General features: G+C 36.3%; 1 protein-coding gene across 12 annotated transcripts in view; it reads left to right on the top strand.

The window, feature by feature from the left end:
• WDR17 (WD repeat domain 17) overlaps nucleotides 1–27,852 on the top strand; it is an 82,343-nt gene that overhangs the window by 24,776 nt on the left and 29,715 nt on the right. For 9 of the 12 annotated variants that reach the window (XR_004347839.1, XR_004347841.1, XR_004347840.1 and 6 more), the window contains 10 exons: nucleotides 2,322–2,505; nucleotides 6,542–6,772; nucleotides 9,866–10,117; nucleotides 11,995–12,117; nucleotides 14,979–15,163; nucleotides 15,767–15,935; nucleotides 19,164–19,255; nucleotides 21,682–21,764; nucleotides 23,443–23,529; nucleotides 27,162–27,326. Coding sequence is in view for 8 of the 12 variants with exons in the window: in XM_032618216.1 (XP_032474107.1) it covers nucleotides 2,322–2,505; nucleotides 6,542–6,772; nucleotides 9,866–10,117; nucleotides 11,995–12,117; nucleotides 14,979–15,163; nucleotides 15,767–15,935; nucleotides 19,164–19,255; nucleotides 21,682–21,764; nucleotides 23,443–23,529; nucleotides 27,162–27,326 (1,571 nt within the window). In the remaining 4 variants the exon portion in view is untranslated. Of the gene's footprint in view, nucleotides 1–1,317; nucleotides 1,335–2,321; nucleotides 2,506–6,541; nucleotides 6,773–9,865; nucleotides 10,118–11,994; nucleotides 12,118–14,978; nucleotides 15,164–15,766; nucleotides 15,936–19,163; nucleotides 19,256–21,681; nucleotides 21,765–23,442; nucleotides 23,530–27,161; nucleotides 27,327–27,852 lie in introns of those variants that run through there. The other 3 variants (XM_032618222.1, XM_032618217.1, XM_032618221.1) reach the window with 3 other exon arrangements.

Here is a 27,852-nt window from a genome sequence, read left to right as displayed (position 1 = left end):
AGATGTGAGAGTTATCACTGACTCCCTCTTCTACTCACGTCCTGCACCCTAGGTAACCAGGACTGGTTCTGGTATTTTCTACCTTTTACTCCCTTCTTCATATCCTTCTCACCTAAACTACTATAACGGTTTCTTAATATTCTCTTTGCCTCTATCTTGACTCCCTCTAACTTATCCTTCAGTATAATCAGTCATCTATAATGCAGATCTAAACTTTTCCGTCTTCAGTCGCTCCTCATTCCTTAATATTAACATCCAACCTCATGGTATGACAGCCTTTCATGATCTTCCTGTCTCCGTCTCCCTGGCACCTTGTGCTCCAGACCCTGAGATCATTGCCTTTTCCAAAACTACTCAGACTCTTTTGTATCTTGCCTGTGCTTGCACTAATTTTTCAGTTTGCCCACATTGCCTGTCCAGAGACGTTTTCTCATCTTTCAGATGTCAGCTCAAATGTATAAGCTCTTTTCTACATTCTGCTTTTCCCTCGTTCTTAGTGAAGGACCTTATGGAATGGATTGCGTCCCTACATGCTTCCATTGACCAGAATGGGTCTTTCTCATCTTTGAATTCTGAAGTTACTGCACACTCTCTGACACTTAGTAACCATTTAGTAAATGTTTCTTCAATTTTTTTTTTATCTTGAAATGCCAACTCATTTCAGTTAAGAGTGAAAAAAAAATGATTGCTTTATTCTGGAGTAAAAGTTCCTTTAAATTGCTAATAGTGTTGTAGTTTATTGAAAATTGAAGAAATAATAGCATTCATCTATAAACCAATTAAGTTTCCACAATGCTAAGATTTTATGTAGTCCATTTCTCAAGATTGAGGAAATATCTAGCAATCAAAATGCAATTTCAGGGCTTCCCTGGTGGCGCAGTGGTTGAGAGTCCGCCTGCCGATGCAGGGGACGCGGGTTCGTGCCCCGGTCTGGGAGGATCCCACATGCCGCGGAGCGGCTGGGCCCGTGAGCCATGGCCGCTGAGCCTGCGCGTCCGGAGCCTGTCCTCCGCAACGGGAGAGGCCACAACAGTGAGAGGCCCGCGTAACGCATAAAAAAAAAAAAAAAAAAAAAAAAAAAAAAAAAAAAAATGCAATTTCAATATAACTCACATCTTTTTTTCACTTCCCATTGCCCAGAAGACAGGAGCAAGCCTTCTAAATGCCCCTTTTGTTTTGCCATCTACCTCTTTACCACCCTATGTGTGTTGCTAAGCTTCCTCTTAAGAAATTTCTCCCTTAATCTTTGGTCCCTATTGTCTTGTCTTTTACTTCCTCCTAAAGAAGAAGAATTTATCAGGCAGGGAAAACTATTCCTCTGAGGAGTCAGGAAGGTAAGAAAGTGGATGAAGGCGAAACCGAATTTTTTTAATGTTTGCATATATCTTGTTTAATGATGACATTTTATGACTTGAATACTTAGGAAGATTAAGCTAAAAGTATTAATCTAAAAAACCTATGAAGAAAGTTTGCGTGTTATTAAAGACTAAAACAAACTAAAAATTACCCTGATTTAGAAGTTAATACAAATAAACTTGGGTGACAGTTAGCAGTTAGGATTTTACTGCAAGTATACGGTTAAAGAAAGGTTGGTGTAGTTAATAGTTAATATGATAATGAGTTGAGTAACTCTTATGTAACACTGTGAAAGGTTTGTTATGTGTTAAAGGGAAAAACCAGGTTCAACAAAATGACATATACAGTATATACATCTCAAACATGGTAAAACTGATAGAAAGATGAATTGATCCACTAATTAATGGCACATTTACAAAGAAAATAGGAAAACTAGGCTATTCCTTTTGTCCACTTACGTATAAAAACACAACATAATGCCCCTTCCGAAAAGCAATAACATAGAACAGGTCCAAATGATACCATTGCTCTGCAAACTTTGGACATCTTAATAATGTAGTAATGAGCAGCTGGCTTATTTAACCTACATTTTTTTGACTCAAATATAAGTTAAAAATTTGTAGAAAAAATATCTTAAGAACAAGGTGTTTTTCCCTCATAAATAGAGCTATGGAAAATAAGTCTCTGAATTATTATGCATATTTAAATGTACATTTATTGTTACTTCTTTTTAAAATTGGTATGTTTAATTTCAATTCTCTTTTATTTTTTTGAAAAATGATTTCTTTCAAATTGAATACATTTGAATTCACTTGAAAGTAGACCAAGGCTTGAATTATGTTCATATCTTGTTATTAGGTGTACTAATTTTCATGTATGTAGCTTTTTAAAAATAATGTGATTATTAATGGAAAGTGTATTACATAGAAAGAAGCACTGACATGTTTTATTTATATATTTTTTAGTTGGATCACCGTTATAATGAATTCAAACTTCACGCAATTATGTCTGAACATAAAAAAACAATCACAGCTATCTCTTGGTGTCCACATAACCCTGATCTGTTTGCAAGTGGCAGTACTGATAATTTCGTGATCATTTGGAATGTTGCAGAACAAAAAGTCATTGCTAAACTCGACAATACAAAAGGTATACCTATAACTGGGATTTATTTTATTGAATGAAAATAAATAGAATGTTACATGTGAATTATACCTCAGTTTTTTTTCTATTATTTCAGTAAGCAAAATATTTTATTTCAATTAGCTCAAGTTTTAAAGTAGTGTTTTTCAAGCTTTCTAATGGTCATCTATATAAGAAACACATTTCACATCATGACTCATTACTGTGTATGTGCATGTGTACATAACTGAAACAAAATTTCATGAAATTATCAGACTTAGTACACCGATCAATTAAAATCATAGTCAAATTTTATTAGTATTTAAATATAATATTAAAAATTCCAAAATAAATATAAAAATAATAATTAGATACTATTTTCTCAATGAGACAATTGGCCTTGCTTGAAACATACGAAGAGAGTATGACGCATGTAGTCACTGCTCTGCTGGGTTGACTTTTTCCTGTATTTTTAGGTCAAAGTAGAAAGTTCTAGTTTATGCAAATAGATCTTTGTGAATGGCATAATATCATTACTTTCTTTCTACCTAGCATCTTACCCCATAATGATGATGAAGTTAAATAATCATTTTTCTGTGTTAAATGTCATAATAATTCAGTTCTCTTTTTGCGTGCTGAGTGTAGCTCAGTTACGGATTATGTTTTTGAAAGCTACTGCTGGATATATTTTCCATATTCAGCCTTTTCTCTAAAAAATACTGGTTGTAACTTTGAGATAGTAAACTGAGACGTGACAGTGTCACACACTTTACTTTTCACAGAGTTTCTTTATACTATTCTTTTCAGTGCGTAACAACAATATTGAGAAGTCATAGGCAATTGTATTTAAATCTTGCTTCCAATATAACAAGAATGATGCCTTTTGGAACCTTTGGATATGTTCGACATAGACTGAGTACGGCTTTTCCCTTGTCTTTTCAAATTTAGGTCGTTAGGAATGCTGAAAACACCCGAAAAACACACCAATTTTGTTATGTAACTTTTGTCCTAAAAAATATTTACCAAATATATTCAGCTAGGAAAATGAGCATCTCCTTCCCAAGCTCATATACGCTGCTTATTATTTTCACTTGCAGCGACCAATGAATTTCAGTATTAGACAGTGAGTAGTTTGCTTCAATCTCTGAGCAAAATCTTTTTAAAAGTCATCTATTCAGTGAGCTTCCATTAATGTAAGTAACAGTTTTCCTTAAGGTTTTCACTACTCCAATGAGAAAAAGCCAAATTAGGTTTGGTACAAAGCTTTGTGGTGCATAAACAGTGGTTAATAACCTCAATCAAGATTTCATGTTTTTCTGGTCATAGCCATTTCTCCACCAATCACAGATCCTACGGTTTTACCAGTATTGTTTATATTGATCAACAGTGCACTTTCCCACTACTTTAAATACAGCTTTGTGTGAGATTAATTTTAAATAACACAATAAATACTCCTTAAAATTCTTTCCGTATTTTATGCGACATAAACTAAAAATGTTATACAATGCCATTGTGCTTATAAAGTTGTCACACAAAACCTATACTAGACTATAACTGCATAGTAACATTTTCTAAATGTTATGCATAAGGACAGATTAAACAGCATATTATGGTACCATTACCTAGTTTGTCCACTGATTTGTCATCAAACACCATATGCATCACATCCATTCATCGTGGAAGAGACTTTTGTTCATCAGCTGTGTGCACCATAGCTTCCTTTGCCACTGAACATGCAATTAAATAAGACTTTTTCATTAACGTGTAGAATGATTAAATGTGGTAACAATTTTGATCAATTTTATATATTTTTCCTTTTTCTGAAAAATTTCAGGGTAAATTCCTTATGTTTTCAAAGATCTTAATTTGAAGATTGAAAGTTTTGATATTTTATTTGCAAAAATTATGAATATTTTTGGTCATTTTTATTTAAAATAATCCCCTTTGAAAAGGCTTAGACTCCTTTTTTCTTTTCAGAATCCAGTTTAAACAAAGTAGAAGTTTGCATTGTCAACTTTAAAAAAAATAAATATTAGAACTTCCACATTCGGTTGTTGAACATGCCTCTGTATTCTTTTTACTTCCTCATTCTTTTTTCTTAATATTAAAAAAGTCACTTAAAAGAAAATTAGTATTACTTTGTTTAAATGTAAAAGGTTAAAAAATTGTCACCAACCTGAAAAATGTCACACTTAATAATACACTTTCAGAAAAAAGAAAACAAAACAAAACTGTTAACAGTGGAGAATAATACTACCTGCCTATCTCAGAATATTGTTGGGAGAATTAGATGAGTGGATATTTGTAGAGCTCTTAGAAGTGCTTGTGTGTGACAAGCCAGTATAGCAGTGTTTTCTATTATAACTACAGGACATCATTTCTGGTCCTTTCTCTTCCTTGCTGTGCTTCTCAAAACACACATTCTGAGAGCCATCATTCCAGTGGCTTCCTTCAAGTGGGCTGTGGTGGTTTGACCCATACAGCATGTCTTATCCCTTATTGGGGAAATTCTGCTTCTGTTAATGTATCCGAAAACCAAACAGCTTTTTTATTGGCCTTATTTGTGTACTCATTCATTCATTCAGTGAGTATTTATGGAGTTCCCATTGTATGTCAAGCCCTGAAACAGTTTCTTTTTTTTCTCTCTTTTTTTAAAAACATCTTTATTGGAGTATAACTGCTTTACAGTGGTGTGTTCGTTTCTGCTTTGTAACAAAGTGAATCAGCTTTAGCTTCTGCCTCTTGGCACAGTGTAGGCTGCTGACATAAACTGAATTTACGGTCAATGAACAACTTTCAACCCTGTGTCTTTGTTCATAGCATTTCCTCTTCCTGGGAAATACGTCTTGACCCACGTATTGAAACTCCGCTGTTCCTTCAAGGTGTAATTCAAATCCAGTTTCTTTCCAGGGCAGTAGCCCAAACAGTCACAAACTCTTATACGCATAAAAATTATTTGGAGAACCTTGTTAAAAATAGATTCCTGGGCCCTAACTCCCTACGACCTGATATGCATATTCAGTTTGATGATTCCGATTCTGTGTCGGGAGATTCACAGTCTGTCTCCTGAGTCATAAATTTACCATAACATTTATTTCATCTATTATTTATTTGATCACAATAACAGGAGATTAACAGTTAACTTTCGTATTTTGTCTTTTAGTTTAAAAAGGATTTTTACACACATCATTATTTTTTCTTGCCCTAACTTTCATGTGAAACAGGTGGTCAGCTATTTTTAGTCATGTCTCTTTTATGTGAGGAAACAGGTTTGCAGAGGTAAAGTGGCTTGTTTAGATCATCCGAGGCAAAACTAAGACTTAAATCCAACTCCTGATAAGTAGTAGTTTGTAGTGTTAATTTTGTTGTTATTAAATCCTTATAGGGGCTTCCCTGGTGGTGCAGTGGTTGAGAGTCCGCCTGCCGGTGCAGGGGACACAGGTTCGTGCCCCGGTCTGGGAGGATCCCACATGCCGCGGAGCGGCTGGGCCCGTGAGCCATGGCCGCTGAGCCTGCGCGTCGGGAGCCTGTGCTCCGCAGCGGGAGAGGCCACAACAGTGAGAGGCCCGCGTGCCGCAAAAAAAAAAAAAAAAGAAAAAAATCCTTATAGTAGCATGCAACTTTTCATAAACGTAGTCATCTCCCCAATTTATACTTAAGATCCTTTAAAGCAGGAATTGTCTCCTATATTAACTTGTATACCTAGAACGCCTAAAGCAGGGCTTATACACAAAAACTCAGTAAGAATTTATTGCTTTAATATATAGTTTTCTGAAAGAAAGAACTCTATACATTTCTTTGAGTATGTGAAGCATATGATCATATTAATAGTTTTAAACCAGAAACTAGGTACTTTTTCATCATAGAAGTACCCTGCATATGTTCCCTGCAGCCTTTAGTGTTACTTTATAGATCAAATTTCCAAGTAAGAAGGTAATATTTTTTAATAATGAACACAGTCTTGTATTTTAGTTGTTGTAGAAAGGTAGGATGCAAATAACATTTAACGGTACGATCTTATGCCATGTTTCTCTACTGTGTATCTGTATTTAATTTATTCCAGGGACGCCTGCCTCTCTCAGCTGGTGCTGGAATGCAGATGACACAGTGGCGTTTGCTTCCCAGAGAGGCCCACTGTTCCTCTGGACCATCTCAGGACCGGACAGTGGCGTGACTGTGCACAAAGAAGCCCATAGCTTCCTGTCTGATATCTGTATATTCAGATGGCATACCCAGAAAAAGGGGAAAGTTGTCTTTGGTCATATTGATGGAAGTCTATCAATTTTTCAACCAGGTAAGAATTTTACTAGTCAGGTCTCTTAAGTTTTATTTTTCTCAGCATGTATAATTTCTTATTTACACAACATAGAAAGATAACAGTATTTTAATTTTAAAATAATAGTTGTGCAAATATTATCCAGCACTATGCCAATTCCAAATAACCATTGGAAGTAAATCTTATTTGTGAGGCATCGTAGTACATTTAACTCAGCTCTGCGGATTTTACTTTGAGTTAACCCCTGTCAGGCATTTGTCCTGCATTTTTACTTTTTAAAGTCAGTTGTTTCATTCTGCGTATTTACTAAGAAAATGGCCTGAATGACAAAGGACCTACAGCTGGATTATATAATAACTTACTAATACTACTCAAAAATATTTTCCCACCTGCTTGTAAAATACCATTTAGTTGTCACAGCTCCTTAGCAAAGAGTTTGAACTTGGGATAAAAAGGAACAATAACTCCTTGTAGCCCTATTAGTTAATTAACATGGCTCAGTGGAAAGGTCTGAGAAATTAGTTTATGTTTATTTTTAAAATTTAAACAATAACAAAATATATAATAAAAAATTGAAAAATTAGATGAACAGTTCTCCACTTATAAGTCAGCACTGCTGACATTTGAAAAACGTGCTTTTAGCCATTGGTATCTGTTGATGGATGTGACTCCTGGTTCACTAGGTAGATGGATGAAAGTGCTGCTTCAGGATTAGAATAACTACTTTCACAAGGCGTATTACATTCAATTTATCTGAAATTAATAGAAGAAAGAAGAAATTGAAATTGAACAGAACAGTGAACATCCAAATCTTTTCTTTCCTTAGGGAATGATCTTTCTAATGTTAAAAAAAAAAGCTATATAAATTATTGATAAAGTCAGGCCATTTTATTTTATTTAAAAAATTTTTTTAACATCTTTATTGGGGTATAATTGCTTTACAATGGTGTGTTGGTTTCTGCTTTATAACAAAGTGAATCAGTTATACATATACATATGTTCCCATATCTCTTCCCTCTTGCGTCTCCCTCCTTCCCTCCCTCCCTATCCCACCCCTCTAGGTGGTCACAAAGCACGGAGCCCATCTCCCTGTGCTATGCGGCTGCTTAGTGGGAACTAGCTATCTATTTTACGCTTGGTAGTGTACATATGTCCATGACACTCTCTCACTTTGTCCCAGCTTACTCTTCCCCCTCCCCATATCCTCAAATCCATGCTCTAGTAGGTCTGTGTCTTTATTCCCGTCTTGCCCCTAGGTTCTTCATGACCTTTTTTTTTTTTTTTAGATTCCATATATATGTGTTAGCATATGGTATTTGTTTTTCTCTTTCTGACTTACTTCACTCTGTATGACAGACTCTAGGTCCATCCACCTCACTACAAATAACTCAATTTCATTTCTTTTTATGGCTAATATTGCATTGTATATGTGTGCCACATCTTCTTTATCCATTGGACCATTTTATTTTAAATACATTTTTTTTTTTTTTTTTTGCGGTACGCAGGCCTCTCACTGCTGTGGCCTCTCTTGCTGCGGAGCACAGGCTCTGGACGCGCAGGCTCAGCGGCCATGGCTCACGGGCCCAGCCACTCCGCGGCATGTGGGATCTTCTCAGACCATGGCACGAACCCGTGTCCCCTGCATCGGCAGGCGGACTCTCAACCACTGCGCCACCAGGGAAGCCCTGGAATATTTTTAATAACCATAGATACTAACGGGCACATTCAAATACCTAATAATTACTTAAATAGCTGGTACAACTTAGGTTAATCATTTTCCTACCTCTCTGTGGTTTGTAATGATCAGCTGTATTAATACTCATTACTACTTATTTTATCAAATAGCAACTTTGAAGATGCTTATTTTGGGAAAGAAGAAGCAAGCAAACTTTTCTTGATGGTTATTGCAAAAGTTTGATAAAGTCAAATAAGAGAAGCTTCACATGAACCTTCTATGATCACATATGCAAAATATCTAAATAAAATACTCCCTATCTAAGAATAACATATTTAAAGAATATGTTCTGACGAGTTAACCTCAAGCCAGAAACTATAAGATTTTTCAATTAACTTTACAATTATCTTATATATACAAGGAGATCTATTTTTTCTGCTTTTATAATCTGATACATTGAAAAACAGTATGTAACGGAGACATTGCAGGAAGAGCTATGGTATCTTTCAATAGTGTTATTTTTAAAATAAACACTTCTTCAACGTTTACAGTACTTAGGAATAATTGGTACTTCTGTTAAGGTTGTAATCTGTAAACTTAGTGTTTCACTGCCTTTCTTTTGTGAATGAGAGAACTGTTTAATTGGAGTCCCTGTTGGTGCGTTAGCAAAGGCCTTTTTTTCCGTATCGCCAGCGTGTATATATTTTGGAAGAAATAAGAGGATTGTTTGCTGATCCTTTTCTTCACTTAATCTCACTTGTTTCATCTCCCTGTTTTTCTGGCTGCCTCTTTGTTCTGGTAGCCAGGAGTGAATTATGATACGACAAGTGATAGGATGAATGAGGACGGATGACAATAAACATCAGTATGCTGTTTATCGTATGCCCCACTGTTTGAAGCACTTCAAGCAACTAACTCGTTTACTCTTGAACAAACAAACAAACTCTGGTATCGTTATGTTCTCCACTGTAAAATAAAAAACTGAGCACACAGAGATTAAGTATCTTGGGACTAGGATCTGGACCCAGGCAGCCCTCCAAAGTCTGTGCTTTTAGTCAGAACATGTTGTTCTTCCCTTCGGTAAACACCTCCCTATCCCTATGCTGTTGTAACTCAGTGAAATTGTAGTTGATGACAAGATGATGTATATTATTTTCCTACGTCTTTTTCTTACAGCTTTTCAGTAACAAATAGAAAAACATGCAGGGTACTGGGGATTGCCAAGGCAAAGCAGTCCAGTACGACTTTCATCCTTATGGCAAACTCTAATTCCCCTGCATTCCCTTGTCAGTTATGACTTCTGCATAGAAATGCCAGACTTGTATTCCCAGGACTCTCAGAGATCAGTGGTATGCAAGGAGAAGGTTCATGTGATCTCAATGATTAATCTTATTTTGGAAATTTTGTTTAAAATCATGCTCTTTACATTTTAATAGGTAGTAAAAGTCAGAAACATGTTCTGAGACCTGAATCTCTTGAAGGGACCGACGCAGAGGATCCCGTTACAGCCCTGGAATGGGACCCACTGTCTACTGATTACCTCCTAGTGGCTAATTTGCATCGTGGAATTCGCCTAGTAGATTCGGAATCACTTTGTTGCATAACAACATTTAATTTTCCCGGTGCAGTGGCTTCTGTGCAATGCTTGGCCTGGGTTCCCGGTGCTCCTGGCATGTTTATAACTGGAGGTAACTTTACCCTACTCCCAGAGGTTTAAATATGTGTATATTCTTTAACTGAATCAGGGAGATTGTACTTTCATCGGTTAACTTTGTGTAAAACTTATTAATGCCTCAGACATTGTTATTATAGTAAATACCTCGTTTACTTTATTTACATAGTGCATCATTAACACAAGGACAAATAAAAATGAAAAGAAGGCCCGGTCTTCCAGGCTTCTGGTAACATTGGAATATATTATAGATGTACACACATGTGTGCCTGTCTGTGTTTGTGTGTATACAAAAGACAAAGGCAGTTCAATTTCAGCCATGGCAGGGTGACAGTAAAAATACTGGCTAGAAAAACAGTCTGTCTGGGTGAGGAGTCCGTTAGCCTCACTGAGGATTTTGACAGTCACGATTTCCTAATCATAAGAGAATTAGCAGAACTAGGAAGTGATGGGGGATGGGAAGGTGGGGAATTTAAAATAGTCATTAGGAATTAAATGATTCTTACCGTTTACTTAGCTTCGGAGAGAGAGAGGTCTCTGAAGAGACCGCACTTTCAGCTACTGTATAAATACTTCCCATATTTGCTAAGTGTAAAATGAAAGACAAAGAATCTTTATCTTTTCACCATTTTTAAAGAAGTCTTTACTTCTTTAAGCACTTAAACTGCACATAGAAGTAGATGGATTCTTATTGATGCATCTTCATTGCCTTTAATTTCACAGGATATAATTAATGATAGATATATATTAATAATAATATATCTATTATTATTATTATCATTATTATTGAGCTGAGATTCACATACCATAAAAACTCACCGTGTACACTTAAAGTGTACAGTGTAGTGGTTTCTGTGTTCACAGAGTTCTACGACCATTAGCATCATTTAACTCCAGAGCGTTTCCTCATCCCCCTAATAAACCCTGGACCCATCCCCATGTCACTCTTCATTACGCCCTCCACACCCCTTAGTCAGTCCTGTGTGTACGTAAACCACTAATCTGCTTTCTCTTTTGGTGGATTTGCCTGTTCCGGACATTTCATAGAAGCAGAGTCTTTCAACATGTGGCCTTTTATGTCTGGCTTCTTTGACTTAACGTAGAGTTTTCAACGTTCATCCGTGATGTAGCATGGCTGAGTACTTCACTCCGTTTTATAGATGAATAATATTCCATTGTATGGATATGCCAGGTTTTGTTTATCCATTTATCAGCAGATAGACATTATCTTGTTTCCGGTTTTGTGTGGTTATGAATGCTGCTGGGAACATTTGTGTGCAGGCTTTATGGGGACACATGTCTGTAATTCGGTTGGGTGTATAGGCAGGAGTGCAATTTTTGGGTCATACGGTGACTCTGCATTTAATCATTTGAGGAACTGCCAGACTCTTTCCAGAGTAGCTTACTAAGGTAGGATTTTTCAAAGGAGGGGGCTTTCTAATTAAACTTCAGGTATATCAGGCAGTCCTTGTTTGGCTGCAAGTGAGCAAGGAAGCAGTTTACAAGCATTTCGAAAGGTGAAGGATTACTTAATGGTAGAGGTGGAAAGTTTTCTGTGGCTGGCGCTCCTAGAGCAAGTGTGTCCCTGGGGTGCTTTTTTGTGGTCACATTGTCATAATGATCTTTGTCGGGGAAGCTTCCAAGGCAGGCAGTCTCTCACCCGAGAAGGGGATTTGGAACAGAAAAAAAAAGACAAAACGTGCCAAAAATGGAAAGGATGAATATCACTTCGGCTGTTTCTTTGTATTATGATATAATATTACTGTGTGAAGAATGTCAGTAAGTGGTGCTAAAAATCTGGCAAGTTGAAATTTTGTTATTACTTTTATATCTAGGCATTTTATGCTTCAAATAAAATTTGTTAATATAATGCTTTTTTCTTGATCTGACTAGATTCTCAAGTCGGTGTTTTGCGCGTTTGGAATGTTTCTAGGGCAACACCTGTTGATAATTTTAAATTAAAGAAAACAGGGTTTCACTGCTTACATGTACTGAATTCTCCTCCAAGGAAGAAATGTAAGTAAAAATATCAAAATTTGATATTTTAAAATATCGTACTTGCTGCTATCCAATAAAATGAGTGATATAATGATATAAACGTATCAAATACTGCTACTGGAAAGCAAATTTAAAAAAATAGCCTTTGACAATATACGTGCTAAAGATACCATCAAAGCCACACAATATCTAATATTGCTAAATTGAAAATATTTAGGGCAAAGTTACATTTAAAAATGCTATTGAGGATATTAAGATAATCTCAAGTCTACATGGGGAAAATGAGACAATGATATTGGTGAAAATAAAAAATATCAAGAGTGATGGGATTAAATAAAATTGGTCTGAACTAGGGGACTTCGTTTTAAACATGGCTCTTTTACAATCTATGTGGTTTAAAACAAAGTTAAAATAACCTAAAACATTGGAAATGTAGGATCTAGAATATATATTCTAGATATGTTTGAACATATTGCATGTTTGTCGCGGGATTAGTAGTTAGTATTATAGATGTTCTTCATTTATTTTTCTGTTTTTTTCTAATTACCTTTTATTACTTCTATGATTAAGAAAAAATTATAAAATACATTTAAGGTATAAAAGAAAAATCTGGAGTATGGGCGGGGGGAGGTTTAGAATTAGAATTTTTCCTAAATATGAGGGAAAAGAAATTGACTTCCTATTTAAGTCAATTGTGGTCACTCTGCATGGTTGGTAGTGTTTCTTTTATTTCTGTGTGGATCATAAAAAAACTTGGGGAAAAGAGTAGTGATTGAACAACCTAGAGTTATTGATTCCTCCTTGCTCACTACTGTCTATGATATACTAAATAATTAGTGAGGCCTGTTCAAAATAATGTTTTGGTTAGCAAATTTAGTATCTGATTTTGTGGGCAATGGCAAGTAGTAGAAAATCTCTGTATTTGAACCTCCAGTCTTTTCACAAATTTAAGCTTTTCCTAATACTTCTAAATCCTGGAAACTGGAGGGTCTAGAAGCATTAGGACTGGAGAAGTATTGATAGTATGCTGGGGACTGGCATATTGTTTATGTATCCTGCATTTTTTGGAACTATTTTTTTCTTTGTTTATTTGCTGTGAACACCCATCTCGTAAGATGAATGAAATATCATAGGTTCTTTACTTCCTTATATTTTTCTTATTGCAAAAGTGGTCCAGGCCCATTAGAGAAAAATCAGGAAATATAAAGAAGCACATACTGATCTTGTCATTTTTGAGTCATTCCTTTCAGGTTGTTGATAGTTAGTTTTTTCTCCCAATTTTTTAGTGTAACAGAAAGTGTGGAGTAAGAAAAATTATGTAAAAATGAAAAACTTTAAATGTAGACACAATCATCAAATTCTGAAAAAAAATGAATTATGGATAGATAGGAGCATAAAGGGTATCAAAACCACCTATAATATCAACAAATTAAAATATTAGAAAACAGTCATGGATTATATTAATTTTAACCAAACTTTCAGCACAATTTCATTGAACCAAATGCTTCTTTTGTTATTAATGGTTCGTTCTAGTTTGGACTGCCTGTCGTTCTCTAATTCTAAGAAATGAGTATTATCCTAATGAATGCAATAAGAAAGACTTTATTATATTTGAGTCAAAAAAGACAATATACTGGGAAATATTTATATTCCAGTGTGTAATTCATCTAGATTGGTCTGATAATTTATGGTGGTATCATTATTTTGAATTATATTTACAAGAGTACATTTATGTTCTAAGGAAAAGCTTTTTGAAAGAAGACAAAATATGTGATAAAGAATACAAAGAAAATAACTGAACAAGGAGACATTTATGTAATTGAAAGTCTATGAACAGTAAAAATTGAGGAAGAAGAGAGAAATTAAGGTGCAAATGTATATCAGTTGTAATTCTTAATTTAGGTGCTAAATTAAAGTGAATTATAAATAATCTCAAAAATAATTATTTTCGGGCTTCCCTGGTGGCGCAGTGGTTGAGAGTCCGCCTGCCGATGCAGGGAACACGGGTTCGTGCCCCGGTCTGGGAAGATCCCATGTGCCGCGGAGCGGCTGGGCCGGTGAGCCATGGCCGCTGAGCCTGCGCGTCCGGAGCCTGTTGCTCCGCAACGGGAGAGGCCACAGCAGTGAGAGGCCCGCGTACCGCAAAAAAAAGAAAAAAAAAAAAAATTATTTTCATTGGATTAAAAATTAGTGGAGGGCTCCCCTGGTGGCGCAGTGGTTGAGAGTCTGCCTGCCAGTGCAGGGGACGCGGGTTCGTGCCCCGGTCCGGGAGAAACCCACATGCCGCGGAGCGGCTGGGCCCGTGGGCCATGGCTGCTGAGCCTGCGCGTCCGGAGCCTGTGCTCCGCAACGGGAGAGGCCACAACAGTGAGAGGCCTGCATACCTCAAAAAAAAAAAAAAAAAAAAAAAATTAGTGGAAGAGAGTTATTAGTTTTAAAAGAAAAAAGTTCACGTGAGTGTGTGTTTGCTTGTACAGAGGAAGAAGTAAGCTATTACATCAGCACTTTAAAAGAAATTTTTAATTCAGAAATAATCGTGCTGTGCTTTAATTTATGGGGCAATAAGAAACCAAATATTCACCACATATTGTGATTCCTCAGAAACTAATTTTCATTCATTTTGCACCACCTTCACTTCTATACACCTCTTTTCAAAATAATATCCCATTTTGTATATATAAATATATAAATATGGGCAATGCTGCTAAAGTACTCCTGTGGCAGAAAATCTGATCATTGCTTAAGAGTTTACTGATATAAATTCTGGATAAAAGAAAACAAAGAGCGTCTTTGTAAATTAAGTCCTGTGGCTTCATTCCAGCCTATGGGAAGATACTGGCATAAATGTTTACTTGTTTATTTTTTTTTTTCTTTTCTAGTTTCAATCCAGTCCCCAACCAAAAATCATTATACATCCTCAACGAGTGAAGCAGTACCACCCCCAACTTTGACACAGTATCAAGCATTTTCTGTTCCTCCTGGTCACGCAGTGTGCTGTTTCTTGGATGGTGGAGTTGGACTTTATGATATGGGAGCTAAGAAGTGGGATTTTCTTAGGGACTTGGTATGTCTGTGGTCATTCTTTTATACACAATACTTATTTTGTGTATAAAATGATGTTTACTTTTACTTATGTATTATTGATATTCTAAAATTATTTTCATAGAGAATCATATATTAGGACTTTATCTTGGTTGATTGAAACATTTTAGAAAAATGTGTGGAACTATTAAAATTATTTAATTGTAAACATTATAAACATTAAACTTCTTTAAATATTAATGTCTGTTTAGCATATCAGGATTACTCTGCATTTGGTAGTTTTCCCATTATTGTGTGGGCCACGTTACTCCTTTGTGTAGTGGAAAATCACATAGTCGTAGTATATTTTGGAAGCAAAATAAGAAATAGAATATTCTTTCAGAAGGAAGGAGAAGTCCACCTCTGCCAGTTACTCTGAGCTTTCTTGCTCTCATTCATGAAATGAGCAAGCTTGGATTAAGTGTTTTCTAAGATTTATTTCTATTATGGAGTCATAATAATTCTATGAGTCTACGAACTTCTGTTCTCATGATCATTAAGCCTCTGTGTAAAATAGAATACAGCTCTGCCGAGGACTCACATTTTGTCTGGGTTTGTTCTATGTTTTTTTATGCTGCATTCCTAGGGTCATGTGGAAACTATCTTTGACTGCAAATTCAAACCTGATGATCCCAATCTTTTAGCAACAGCTTCATTTGACGGCACAATAAAAGTCTGGGATATAAACACACTGACGGCAGTGTACACTTCCCCAGGGAATGAAGGGGTTATTTATTCCCTTTCATGGGCTCCAGGTAAGTAGTATTTTATTAAAATCAGGAATACAATTAAATGACTTTCCTAACTTTTTGTTTGTTTGTTTGTTTGTGGTATGCGGGCCTCTCACTGTTGTGGCCTCTCCCGTTGCGGAGCACAGGCTCCGGACACGCAGGCTCAGTAGCCGTGGCTCACGGGCCCAGCCGCTCCGCGGCATGTGGGATCTTCTGGGGCCGGGGAACAAACCCGTGTCCCCTGCATCGGCAGGCGGACTCTCAACCACTGCGCCACGAGGGAAGCCCGACTTTCCTAACTTTTATTTTCATTTGTATTACCTTCTTCCTCACAGTGTCATCTTACTCCAAATGATTGTGGAGGCAGATTAGTACCAACATAGTTATTGGTGCAGTTTTTGTGGGTTGTAGAATAGACTACTTGCCCAAGCACGTTGATTTCGCCGCCCTTCTCTATGACATAGTCATAAAGAAAAGCCACAGTAAATCAGGATGATACTGACCCATCTAGTTTTAGCTGCATTTGTATAGATATGCCTATAAAGGTGTAGTGTATTTTACATTATAGAAGTTTTCCTTAAAATGTTCATGTGAATCAAATATATGAAAATAAAACATGTATTTTCTAAAAATTATAATACCTGTCTTTCTCTGATACATCTGTTTTGTGAATATGAATGATTATATATCATCACAGTTTAATTGTGAGCATGTGATTCTATATAAACTCTGCTTTTGTAATATTGAAGAACTTTTATGCTATAATAGGGTCTTTTCTTTGATCTCAGAATGATGCTACCTTTATACCTTCCTGTACGTAAAAAAGAGATGTCCTATGAAACCTCTGACATTTTCTTCCCAAATATTTTCTTCCTGTAATAAATAATTTTACACACCTAAAATGAATTTTTCACTTTATAAACTATGTAGAATGCTTTACTTATTTTTCCTAATACTAACATATTAATTTAAAACCCACTTATAACCAAGATGTAGCTTATTTTTTAGCTTATCTCCTTGTGCACAGAGATTTTTAGCCCTGAATATATGGGCTGTCAGGGTTTTGATGTCTTCAGAGAATTTGGGATTCTCTTGGAATTTTATGCATAATTTTTAGCATATGTGTGCATGTTCCTGTATCTGTCAAAGATTATCATAGCTATCAGATTTTCAGAGAAGTCTATGGCACAAAAAAGGTAAAGAACTACTATTTTTGTATCCCTTATCTCCTACCGTGAGAAGATCTAGAAGGTTTTACTTCCAAGTCTTAATGACAGCAGCTGTTCTCTGAAGCAGAAAATACTTAGTGCCATTATAGATCCAAAGCTAATTGGAAAAAAATGTTACTTCACTAATTAATAAGTAAGGAACAGGGCTTCCCTGGTGGCGCAGTGGTTGAGGGTCCACCTGCCGATGCAGGGGATGCGGGTTCGTGTCCCGGTCCGGGAGGATCCCACATGCTGCGGAGTGGCTGGGCCCGTGAGCCATGGCCACTGAGCCTGTGCGTCCGGAGCCTGTGCTCCGTGACGGGGGAGGCCACAACAGTGAGAGGCCCGCATACTGCAAAACAAAACAAAACAAAACGATGTAAGGAACAAAAAGAACTAGCACTCTTTTCTGCTCTCTTCTTTACCTCCCTCTTCACTTTACTTTCGATTGTGAGAGCCAACATTTATTAAAGAGGATCTGAGGTCAGAGAGGTTGAGTAACTTACCCAAGATTATATACATAGGGAGTAGTGGTGGAGTCAAGATTTGAACCCTTGTCAGTTTGATGGTTAAGCCTGTGCTCTTAGTCATGGTAGTTTGCATCGTCACAGCAGGGCCTGCTGGGTTGAGATACAGGAATCGGGCCGCCAGGGCAGTGACACTGTAACAGCAGAGAGCTGATCATTCTTCCTTCTACAAAACGTGTTCAAGCCTCACACCTAAAGCTTGAATAGAAATTGTGACTGTGAAAACCGTTGTTTCAAATCATAACACAGAAGGCCCAATCTTACTTCAAGCTTATTTCACTCTCTACATTGAGAATTTGCCTTAAGAAAATAAAAATGTTGTAAAATGGAAATTCTGCCACTTTTTGCAAAGTGATTACTGATGAATCACTATTGTTAGGTAAATATGGATGAAACTTAAAAGATTAGCAAAGGGCTTCCCTGGTGGCGCAGTGGTTGAGAATCCACCTGCCTATGCAGGGGACACGGGTTTGTGCCCCTGTCCGGGAAGATCCCACATGCCGCAGAGCGGCTGGGCCCGTGAGCCATGGCTGCTGAGCCTGCGCGTCTGGAGCCTGTGCTCCGCAACGGGAGAGGCCACAACAGTGAGAGGCAAAAAAAAAAAAAAAAAAAAAAAAAGACTAGCAAAGATTGTCACTGGATGGAAGTATAGTAGGTTATAGATGATTGCAAATTTTCCTTTACTTTTAGAGTAGGTATCACAGGCAAATTTTTAGAAGTGCATATAAATATGGAAACTTACCCCCAATAATTTTAGAGCGCTAAAAGGGTAGCAGAATGAAAACCCTAGAAAAAAATGGTGAGGCCTTTTCTTTTAGTATTTATAGTCATTTCTCACAAAATAATTCCTCCATATTTTTACTCCTAGGAGACAGATAACAGCTATTTCTTTCTTCTAATGTAGCAAACCTCTTCTTTGACTGCCTTGCAAAAAATTCAAGACCAGCTACTAACTTAGCTGCAGTTCAATTTTAACAGATTTTTTTAACTTCTTAAAAACAAAGAGCATTGTTTATGTCTTTGATGGAGAAAATGAATTTTTTCGCGTGTCCTGCTTAGAGAAATACTTTCCTAACCATTAAAAAAATTACTAGATGGTCAGAAAAATGTAAATACCGAATGGATATGTAATAATATTGAGGAATTTTTGATAATTTTTCTATTTGTGATTGTAGTAGTTTGGTCATGTTAATAAAAGAGTTCCTGTATTTTAGACATCCATCCTCAAGTATTTATTGATGAAAGGATACAATGTTAGAGATTTGCTCCAAAGAAATCCAGTAGGGGGCTATAGACAAAATAAGATTGACCATATTTTGATAATTGTTGAAATTGTATGATGGATTCATGCATTATACTGTTCTTTCTATATTTGCATACATTTGATAATTTTCATTATTTAAAAAAAAGAGCCACTTTGCAAACTCAAGTCTTACTTTTTCAAAAATTACATTTTTGAAAAGAATTAACATTTGTGGCAAACATTTCATATAATGTCTAACAAATTGTTTCCTAAGGTGATTTAAATTGTATTGCTGGAGCAACTTCTCGAAATGGTGCTTTTATTTGGGATATTAAAAAGGGCAAAATCGTACAACGATTTAATGAGGTAAGATGTATTTATTGCTAGTCGAATAACATAATGCCTTATATGGCTTCACGTTTTTTAAATGCTTTCCTCTCTTAATTTATTAGTGAGTCACCAGGTGGCATTGTAGTCTTTTAATTAGAAGAAAATCCAAGAGGACATGCACGTGCTAAAATGAATTCTGAAAAATGTAGCTGAGCCTAAGATAAAAAAATTCACCTAAAGTTGCATTAGAGGTTCAAAGGAATTTTGGGTCGCCTTCCACAAAATTGTCTAGGCAAATATTCAAAAGTTGGAAAAAGACTAAACTCGGAACAAGACCCAAATTATAGTCCCAATTTTGTCACTGATTAGCTCTTGACATAGCATAATTTTATTGCCTTGAAGCTGATTGTTCATTTATTTATTTATCTTTTAACATCTTTATTGGAGTATAATTGCTTTACAATGGTGTGTTAGTTTCTGCTTTATAACAAAGTGAATCAGTTATACATGTACATATGTTCCCATATCTCTTCTGATTGTTCATTTTATAAGATGGTGAAGTTGGATTATATAATTTCTTAGGTTTCCTTCCAAGTCTCAAATTCCATTTTTCCAAGACAAGTTCTAAACGCTCCTCTCTTCCTATTTGTAGTGTCACAGATTGTACTTTTCCTTCTGCTTGGAGTTAAATTGTCATCTCATATTTCCCTGAGTTCTGTTAATATTTTGTAAATACGTATGCTCTCGTTACAGTATGTTAGTTGTGAATGGGGGGAAATGTGAACAGCATCTAGGATTGTCTCTCACTCTCTTGAAATTTCATTCATTTCAAATGATTACTGTTGAAGTTTATCAAACATATAACTTACTTGATAATTATTTATATATCGAGGCTTTAAAACCATTTATACAAAAGACTGTTCTCTCTCTGAAAATCAAGTAGCGTTGATCTTCCAGGGGTTACGGAAGTTATGTGACAAATGCAGAGCCGTAGGGAAACTTCAACAACCACCAGTGTGCAATTCTGCTCTCAAAAGAGGAAACTTTGGCAAAGGACTACAGGTCATCCTTCCCTTTCTCTACTTAACAACAATGTTCTCAGTTCAGCACTCCCCCAGCCCACCTTCTGCCCTCCCCATCACCAGAACGATGCATATCCCATAATAAGTAAGGATATAAGAAGAAAATATGAACCTGGAAAAGCAACTTTTGACCTAATTCAAGAATCTTATCCTTGGATGTCAAATCTGTCGATTTCTTCTTCTAGCATCTTGGCATCCTGTCAACTAAGTATCTTCCTATTAGCACTCGGCAGGTGCAGCCTGATTCCAGCAGCCCAGCCCTGAGCATCAGGGACGTCTCTTACGTCCATTTATGTCTTTCCCAGCTCCAATAGCATAGTTAAGACCAATATCGAAACCGCTTACATCTAGGATAATAAATGTGGGGAAAATGAACAGTGCCAGCTTCAGTTAACTAAGTTACGCATGCCTCACCAAATAAAATGCAGGACGTGAGGGAGCCATAAGTGCCCCGTTCACGGGGACGAACACAGCTGATGGAGGACCTCCCCTCCTTCAAGTGAGTATAGAGACTACCTCCATTCTTGTGTTAATCTTTATAAAGCTACCCACCTTGATCCCCCAAGAAAGGTAAAAATAGCAAACTGGGGACCACCTTAGTAAAACAGCCTTAAAGCTCCAGACAAAAAGTCACTGTAGTCTTCCCTTAAGAGCAGCCACGATTTAAGTGCTATATAAAACGGAAATGTTTTAAACAAAGTTTGGAAATGGATTGGTTGCAACCTTTATACACCCATTACCTAGTTGATGAATGACATTCCTATGTATAAAATATATTCTTTGGGTTTTTAAAAATTCTCATCATACCAGCTGTGACTGTATTCCTTTACCCTTTCCCAGTCCAAGAATACAGATAAATATAGAGTACAGGCAAATACAGAGTGATTTATTATAATAATAACCTTAAACCTTCTTTGCTTCATAAAAATAAAAATTTGAAATTTAGAAGAACAATCAATAATAACAGCTGCTTGCAGCACCTCTTATACTGTAGTTTTAGGAGCCTAACTGGGTTAGAAAGCAGATAGATAACCATCTTCATCTCCAGAAGGGCTTTTACAGAAAAAGGTATTAAGCTATTAAGCAGAGCTTAATTCTACAGATGGCCGAGGAAGCAGATTCTGGGTGTTTACCAGTGTCCACAAAAAGGAAATAGAGCCACCCATTTATGTCTTAAAACAATGGTTTTGTTTCTTAAGTGTTGACAGCGTTACACATTCTTTAAAGTGTGTATTCAGCCTTCTGCTGTTGACAGTAGTGTCTCTGTAGCATCATCTAGAGCAAGTTCCTAATAGCAAAGTAATATTAGAAGAAATAAATAAATAAGAGGAAAAAGGGGTGAATTATTTCTTATTGATAGGTATTTTACATTTTTTGAAGCATGGAAAAAATGGAATATTCTGCATTGCCTGGAGTCATAAAGATTCCAAAAGAATAGCAACCTGCAGTGGTGATGGTTACTGGTAAGTACTATGTATGAAATCACACTGTTTATAAAAGATACATTTGATAATATCAATTGTATCATGTTAGCACATACATTAAAATGTTCGATGAGATTCCATTTGTACAGCTCTACCTACTATCGTAAATATTATTTATAAGCCCGCATGGGCACATGCTACATTGCTATGATATATCAGTAATAAATAACAATGCAATGATGTTTAAAAATAAACAAACCACTAATTCTTTCTAGATGAAAATACTACTCGAATTTTAACTAGAATACCGTGACTTGCCTCAAAGAAACTTAAAGGACTTTCACAGAGTCTAATTTTCATCACATTTTGAGGGAGTGGTATTTCAGTTTCGCAAGTGATTAAAGAGGTATCAAGTGCTCTAGAAACTTGTTCACAGTAGGTGTTATTATTTAAAAAAGGATAAAAAGGCTTTGTAAGGAGGAATAAGACCATGCCTGTGGGAAATGCCTATTTTTAGAAAGTGACTAACTTCTCAGAAATATGTGCTTTCTTAATTCTGTTGAGTCCCAGGAAAAAGGAGGCTTCCAAGAAATATATGTAAGGGAAGAATTGCCTTTGAGTTAAAAAAAATGTTTTTATTCCAACGGTGCTACCCTATAGCTATAGGTATTGTCATCTTTGGCAGGTAGTATAAGCACTTATGGTTGTTGAGAAGTAGTAAAGTTTATCTCCTCCTAGGTTTTGCTATACCCAGCCCAAAATCTTCTCTTCCTCACTTTGTAATTTCAGTGGAAAATACAGTAGTTATGGAAACCAAAGATCTTTACCAAGAAGTTAAAATTTTCAGAAACAACAGTTAGTGATTTTTTTCCCTTGAAAATGACTATTTGCTCATTGATACATACCAAAATACGAAAGATGTACGTAAGAGTTTTTTGACTAGGTGATACATGATTAGCTTTACCATATATTCTCAGGGCATTACTTATTTGATAAATACCACAGTCAATGACTAAATATTTGGAAGCGTAGGTCACCACCACTCTCCAGTAACCTCAAAGTTTTGGTGGGCCTAGTGATGTTTTAAAAAGGTCTTTTCCAAAGACTTTTAAGACTTTGCAATACATTAATTTATACACAGCTTTGTGTCCCTAATGGGATCAATAGCCCTTGCACTATGGTAATATAATAGGAGGGTATTAGAGCTGCTTTTGTTTTTGCAGTGAAAGTATATAGTATCTGTTTTGGGAGAAGGGGTCCTCTGAATTTCTAGTTGTATCACTTAAAACATGCCATGAAAATATATGTCTTGCAGTTGGTGTAATAGTGCATGCACCCAACACTATAAATGAGTTGTTTTAAACATACATTTTGAACTGTTAAATTTTGAAGCTGAAATCTAATGCATATATTTAAAAATATATGTATTAAACTATGTATTTCCCTAATTAAAAATATAAGAAATAGTTTCTAAATAAAAATGTATCTCCTTTAAATTGGTTTCAGTGGGTTACCATAATTAATGCTATGTGATATAAATATCCTTACTCATAATTGGTAATATTTACACAGTACTTTTAAATGTTCCTTGTGCTTTGCAGACAAGGTCTCTTTCCTAAAACACTTATGTTCAAATTTTACAGTTCGGGCTTTCTTCCCTTGAATGATGTATTTAGACTGTTGTAATTTTCTATTAATATATTATACTTAATTTCAGTATTATTCGAACAGTTGATGGTAAAGTACTACACAAATACAAACATCCAGCTGCAGTGTTTGGTTGTGATTGGAGCCAAAACAACAGGTAAATATTTTTTCCGGAAATAAGTAATAATTACATTTCAGAGATTTTGAATAGCCATAAAGTTCAATGTTATTTCCATAGGTAATATTCATGACTCTTTTTAGGTAATATTCCCTTTGCCTAGCCTTGTAATTGCATGTGTAACCGTCTGTTTTTATTCCGTGAGGTTTTTATATGATTTAGAAATACTGATTCCCTACTTTCAAGCTATTTCCTGCTGCTTTAAGGAAAAGCATATGACTGACTAATGAAACATGGAAATCAGTCCAATCTGTGTGTGTCTTCTGAGGAACGTGGCCCTTTCTCTGAACCCTTTTTAGGAATCTGTGCAATGGTATTTTGTTCCCCGTGACTTTCCATTGCCTCCACCTAATGCAAATGCCATGGCCTTGGGTGATTTCCCATGACATGGAACTTAGAATGGTTTTGAAAGGTCAGCCTTGCTTAAGAGCCTGGCATTAAAGATCAGCTTAGATTTAAAAATTAATCCAAGTCAAACCTCCACTAAAATTGATCCTTTAAGCCACTGCACTTCCAAGAATCTTGTGTTTCAAACCTCTCTTTGATGGGATATAAATTATCTTTAAAAATTCAAACTTTCTTTAAATATTGTGAAAACAATGTGAATTATGCTTTTCCATATTAGAGTCGTAAAATATACATACTAAAATATTAAAACCTTATTACACTGTGTTCTGAGTCAAATCACATATTATACAAAATGATGGATCTATGAGTTTCTTCCAGTAAATACAGAAGCATTTATTACACAGTTACAGGTACTTTAAAAAAATTTTTTTTCATGTGGACCATTTTTAAAATCTTTATTGAATTTATTACAATATTGCTTCTGCTTTATGTTTTGTTTTTTTTGGCCCCGAGGCATGTGGGATCTTAGCTCCCCGACTGGGGATCGAACCCATACCCACTGCATTGGAAGGCAAAGTCTTAACCATGGACTGCCAGGGAGGTCCCCGGTTAGAGGCTCTAAAATGAGCTCGTGACCAGCTCTTCTGCAGTATTTCCCACCTCAGTGGCCTGAAAATGCAAACAACAAACTGCTAAAGCCCAAATCCTTGACCTCTTCTTTTTTTTTTTTTGCGGTACGCGGGCCTCTCACTGTTGCGGCCTCTCCCGTTGTGGAGCACAGGCTCCGGACGCGCAGGCTCAGCGGCCATGGCTCACGGGCCCAGCCGCTCCGCGGCATGTGGGATCTTCCCGGACCGGGGCACGAACCCGCGTCCCCTGCATCAGCAGGCGGACTCTCAACCACTGCGCCACCAGGGAAGCCCTCTTCTTTTAGACCTTATTATCTCTCAATTTTCACTTGCAGCCAGCCATCAATTCCTGTCATATCCTCCATCTAAATATCCTTCTTTACCCAACCATCCCTCCAGCGACTAAACTAATGACATTTGTCTGTTTTGGGACTTCTGCAAAAGTCTTCTAAATCAATTCCAGAATTCACACCTTTCGTCACCACTTGCTCTCTCTGTGTTCTCTAGGTTGCTGTCAGAGTGAGCGTTTAAAACCGCAGACGTGAGCACGGCATTCTCCTGCTTAAATCCTTCAACAGTTTCTCATTGATCTTGGGATAATGTGCAGAATCTTAGCCAGTCCTACAAGGGAGTCCCTGTATAATCCCATTCCTTTGTACTTTAGTATCACATTACAAGCCTTGCTTCCCTTGTTCCTTATATCCAGCCACAGTGGCTTTCGATTTCTTGAACCAGTCAGCTCATTTTCACCGCAAGGCTTTCACTCCTGTCTCCCCTTCCATCTAGGATTCTACTTCCCATCCCACCCCATACAACTCCTCCCAACCCGGGCCGGATATAAGTAACTTCTCCCTATCCTTCAGCTCTCAGCTCAAAAAACCACTTTTGGAGAAAAGTCTTCCCTGACCCCCATATTAGGTAAATTTCCCCTATGGTATAATAAGCCTTGGGTGCACTTAACATCATAAAATTAAGTTTTATTTGTGAATTGGCTGCTTCACCCTGTAAAATGTAAGCTCCATGAGATCAGTAGTGGTTATCTGTTTTTAGCAGTATATTCTTAGCAAAACACTGTGCTTCTGACCCTCGCTATGCCTTGAAAAAAACAGATGTTTAATAAATATTTGTTGAATATAAAAATGAGTAGAATTACCTTGCATATGATCAACAGAACAGTTCCACATTCTTATTTCTCTGTTTTATAGGGTTAATAAGAATTTGACCGGTAGGAAACAAAATTAGAAATTAATGCAGTATGCCTTGTTGGTTAAGAAAACTTTTTTTTTTAAAAAGTCGTTTATACTTAACTATTGTGTTTACTACCAAGCCTACCTAATAAATTTCATTTTTCATTTTAAAATTTCACTTTTATTTTAAAAAATCTTTTCTAAATGTTCTAATTTCTGTATTTATATTCCACTTAGCATCCTAGGACATAATTGAGAAACACCTTGAACTTATAAAAGTTTATTCATAAGATATTTCTGAATTTATAATTTGGATATCTGTATGTACCTTCTTTGAATATTTTTTCATTTCTAAGATTTTATCTTTATGTATCTGCATAGACATGTATACAGAAATATGCTCGTGTATACGTGTAAATATTTGTATTATGCAAAATATATTTTCCCACATAGAGGAACGGGCTGTTTATCAGTGGGCCTTGGGCACATGCAATCGACACATTTATAGATTGGCATGCAGTTTACAAACTGGTGTATTTATGCATGTGAGGTTAAATAAATATAGGTATTACAACCCATGCGACAAAAATCAACAATGTGAAGTTTGGAGAAGGTTTTGATAACAGCTGGGTCCAAAACGTGTAACTTCCCCTCTTTACCTTTAAAGCCTGAGGACTGTTTATACAGTTGTTAATGTTCCTCGGGGAGACTGTTCTGGCTGGTACCTGATGCCACAGGTCTGCCTAGTACTCAAATTCCGTTGGGAACAGTATTCCAGGCATGACGGCTAGGGTACAAATAGTTGCTTAGCTATCTCACTCTCTTAGAGCCAAGATCGTTAAAAGATCAGATCCACGTATTATATTCCCAGAGGATTCTGTTGGATCAAGCAGTTAAGCATCTCACCAAAGAGAATTGGAAAACCAGGAATGTGACTTACTGTCAGATGAGACGACCCTGGCTCTGCGGGGAGCTTTCCTAGCACACTTCTGGGGGAAGCATTGCTATTTATATCCCTGCCACAACAAAATTTACCAACGGTCAGGGCATGTAGTAATTAATAACGTGCCTACAAGCAATTAAGCAAATCTCAGTCACTGACCGTTCGAGACCCTTCTTAAGACCCAGTAGTTGCAAAATATAAAGGTCTGAGAAATACTAAAGTTATGAATCTAGACATCTTGAAAAAGAATGTATAGAAATGACTGTGCCATTATCTCTCATAAATAAAATAAAAACACAACTGATTGAAAGGAAACATTGAGAAACTCTGTACTAGAGCGGTTGCTGTAAATGATGTTTTTACTTATGTAAGTTTTCAGTGTAACTTCATTAAGGAAGCAAAAAATTCTCGTTTTAGAAGTTAGAACTGTGTGCATTTGAAAACTATCAGTAACAAATAGTATCAAACTTTTTATTTTTTTATGTGCCGTGGGTGATATTTCAGAGACATGATAGCCACTGGCTGTGAAGACAAAAATGTTCGCGTCTATTATGTGGCCACCAGTTCCGATCAACCACTGAAAGTGTTTAGTGGGCATACAGAGAAAGTGTTCCATGTTAAGTGGTCTCCTCTGAGGGAGGGAATTCTTTGCAGTGGCTCTGATGATGGGTATGTATTTTTGGATTCTAATTTTCTAGTCCTAAACATCATAAGCTTGTAATTTTATAGAAGTGTACTTATTTATATGATCCAACGTGTATGTGGAACTATTTTAAACATGTACTTAACAAGTAGTCAGTTAACAAGTATCTAATTGCATCCAACTAAAAGTAAATTAAATTTTTCCATACTTAGCATCTTATTCATGATTTCTATTTCCTTATTTATTGTACTTGCAATAGATGCTTATTTCTCTCTTATTAGGAAAAAAGTTAACAGAAACCTGTTGGGAAAGGGAAAAATGTCTGAAACAATAAACCTTTGTAACATGTAGAGACGAGTTTATTTTTAATAATGTTCCCATATTTAATGTGGAAAACAGCTGTACTCTGTTTTCATTAAGAATGGAATAAAAGAAGATGATTATATATGCTAGCATGAAAAGAAGATATTTTAGAAATGAGAGTGACATAACATTTTTTTTCTGGGTTTATGAAAGTTTCTGAAATCTTGTCTATATTTTATATCCAGACAA

Source organism: Phocoena sinus, chromosome 21 (assembly GCF_008692025.1).
Source record: "Phocoena sinus isolate mPhoSin1 chromosome 21, mPhoSin1.pri, whole genome shotgun sequence".
Lineage (NCBI taxonomy): Eukaryota > Metazoa > Chordata > Mammalia > Artiodactyla > Phocoenidae > Phocoena > Phocoena sinus.
Note: the sequence above shows the minus strand (reverse complement) of the source record. Positions and strands in the feature narration are given on the sequence as shown.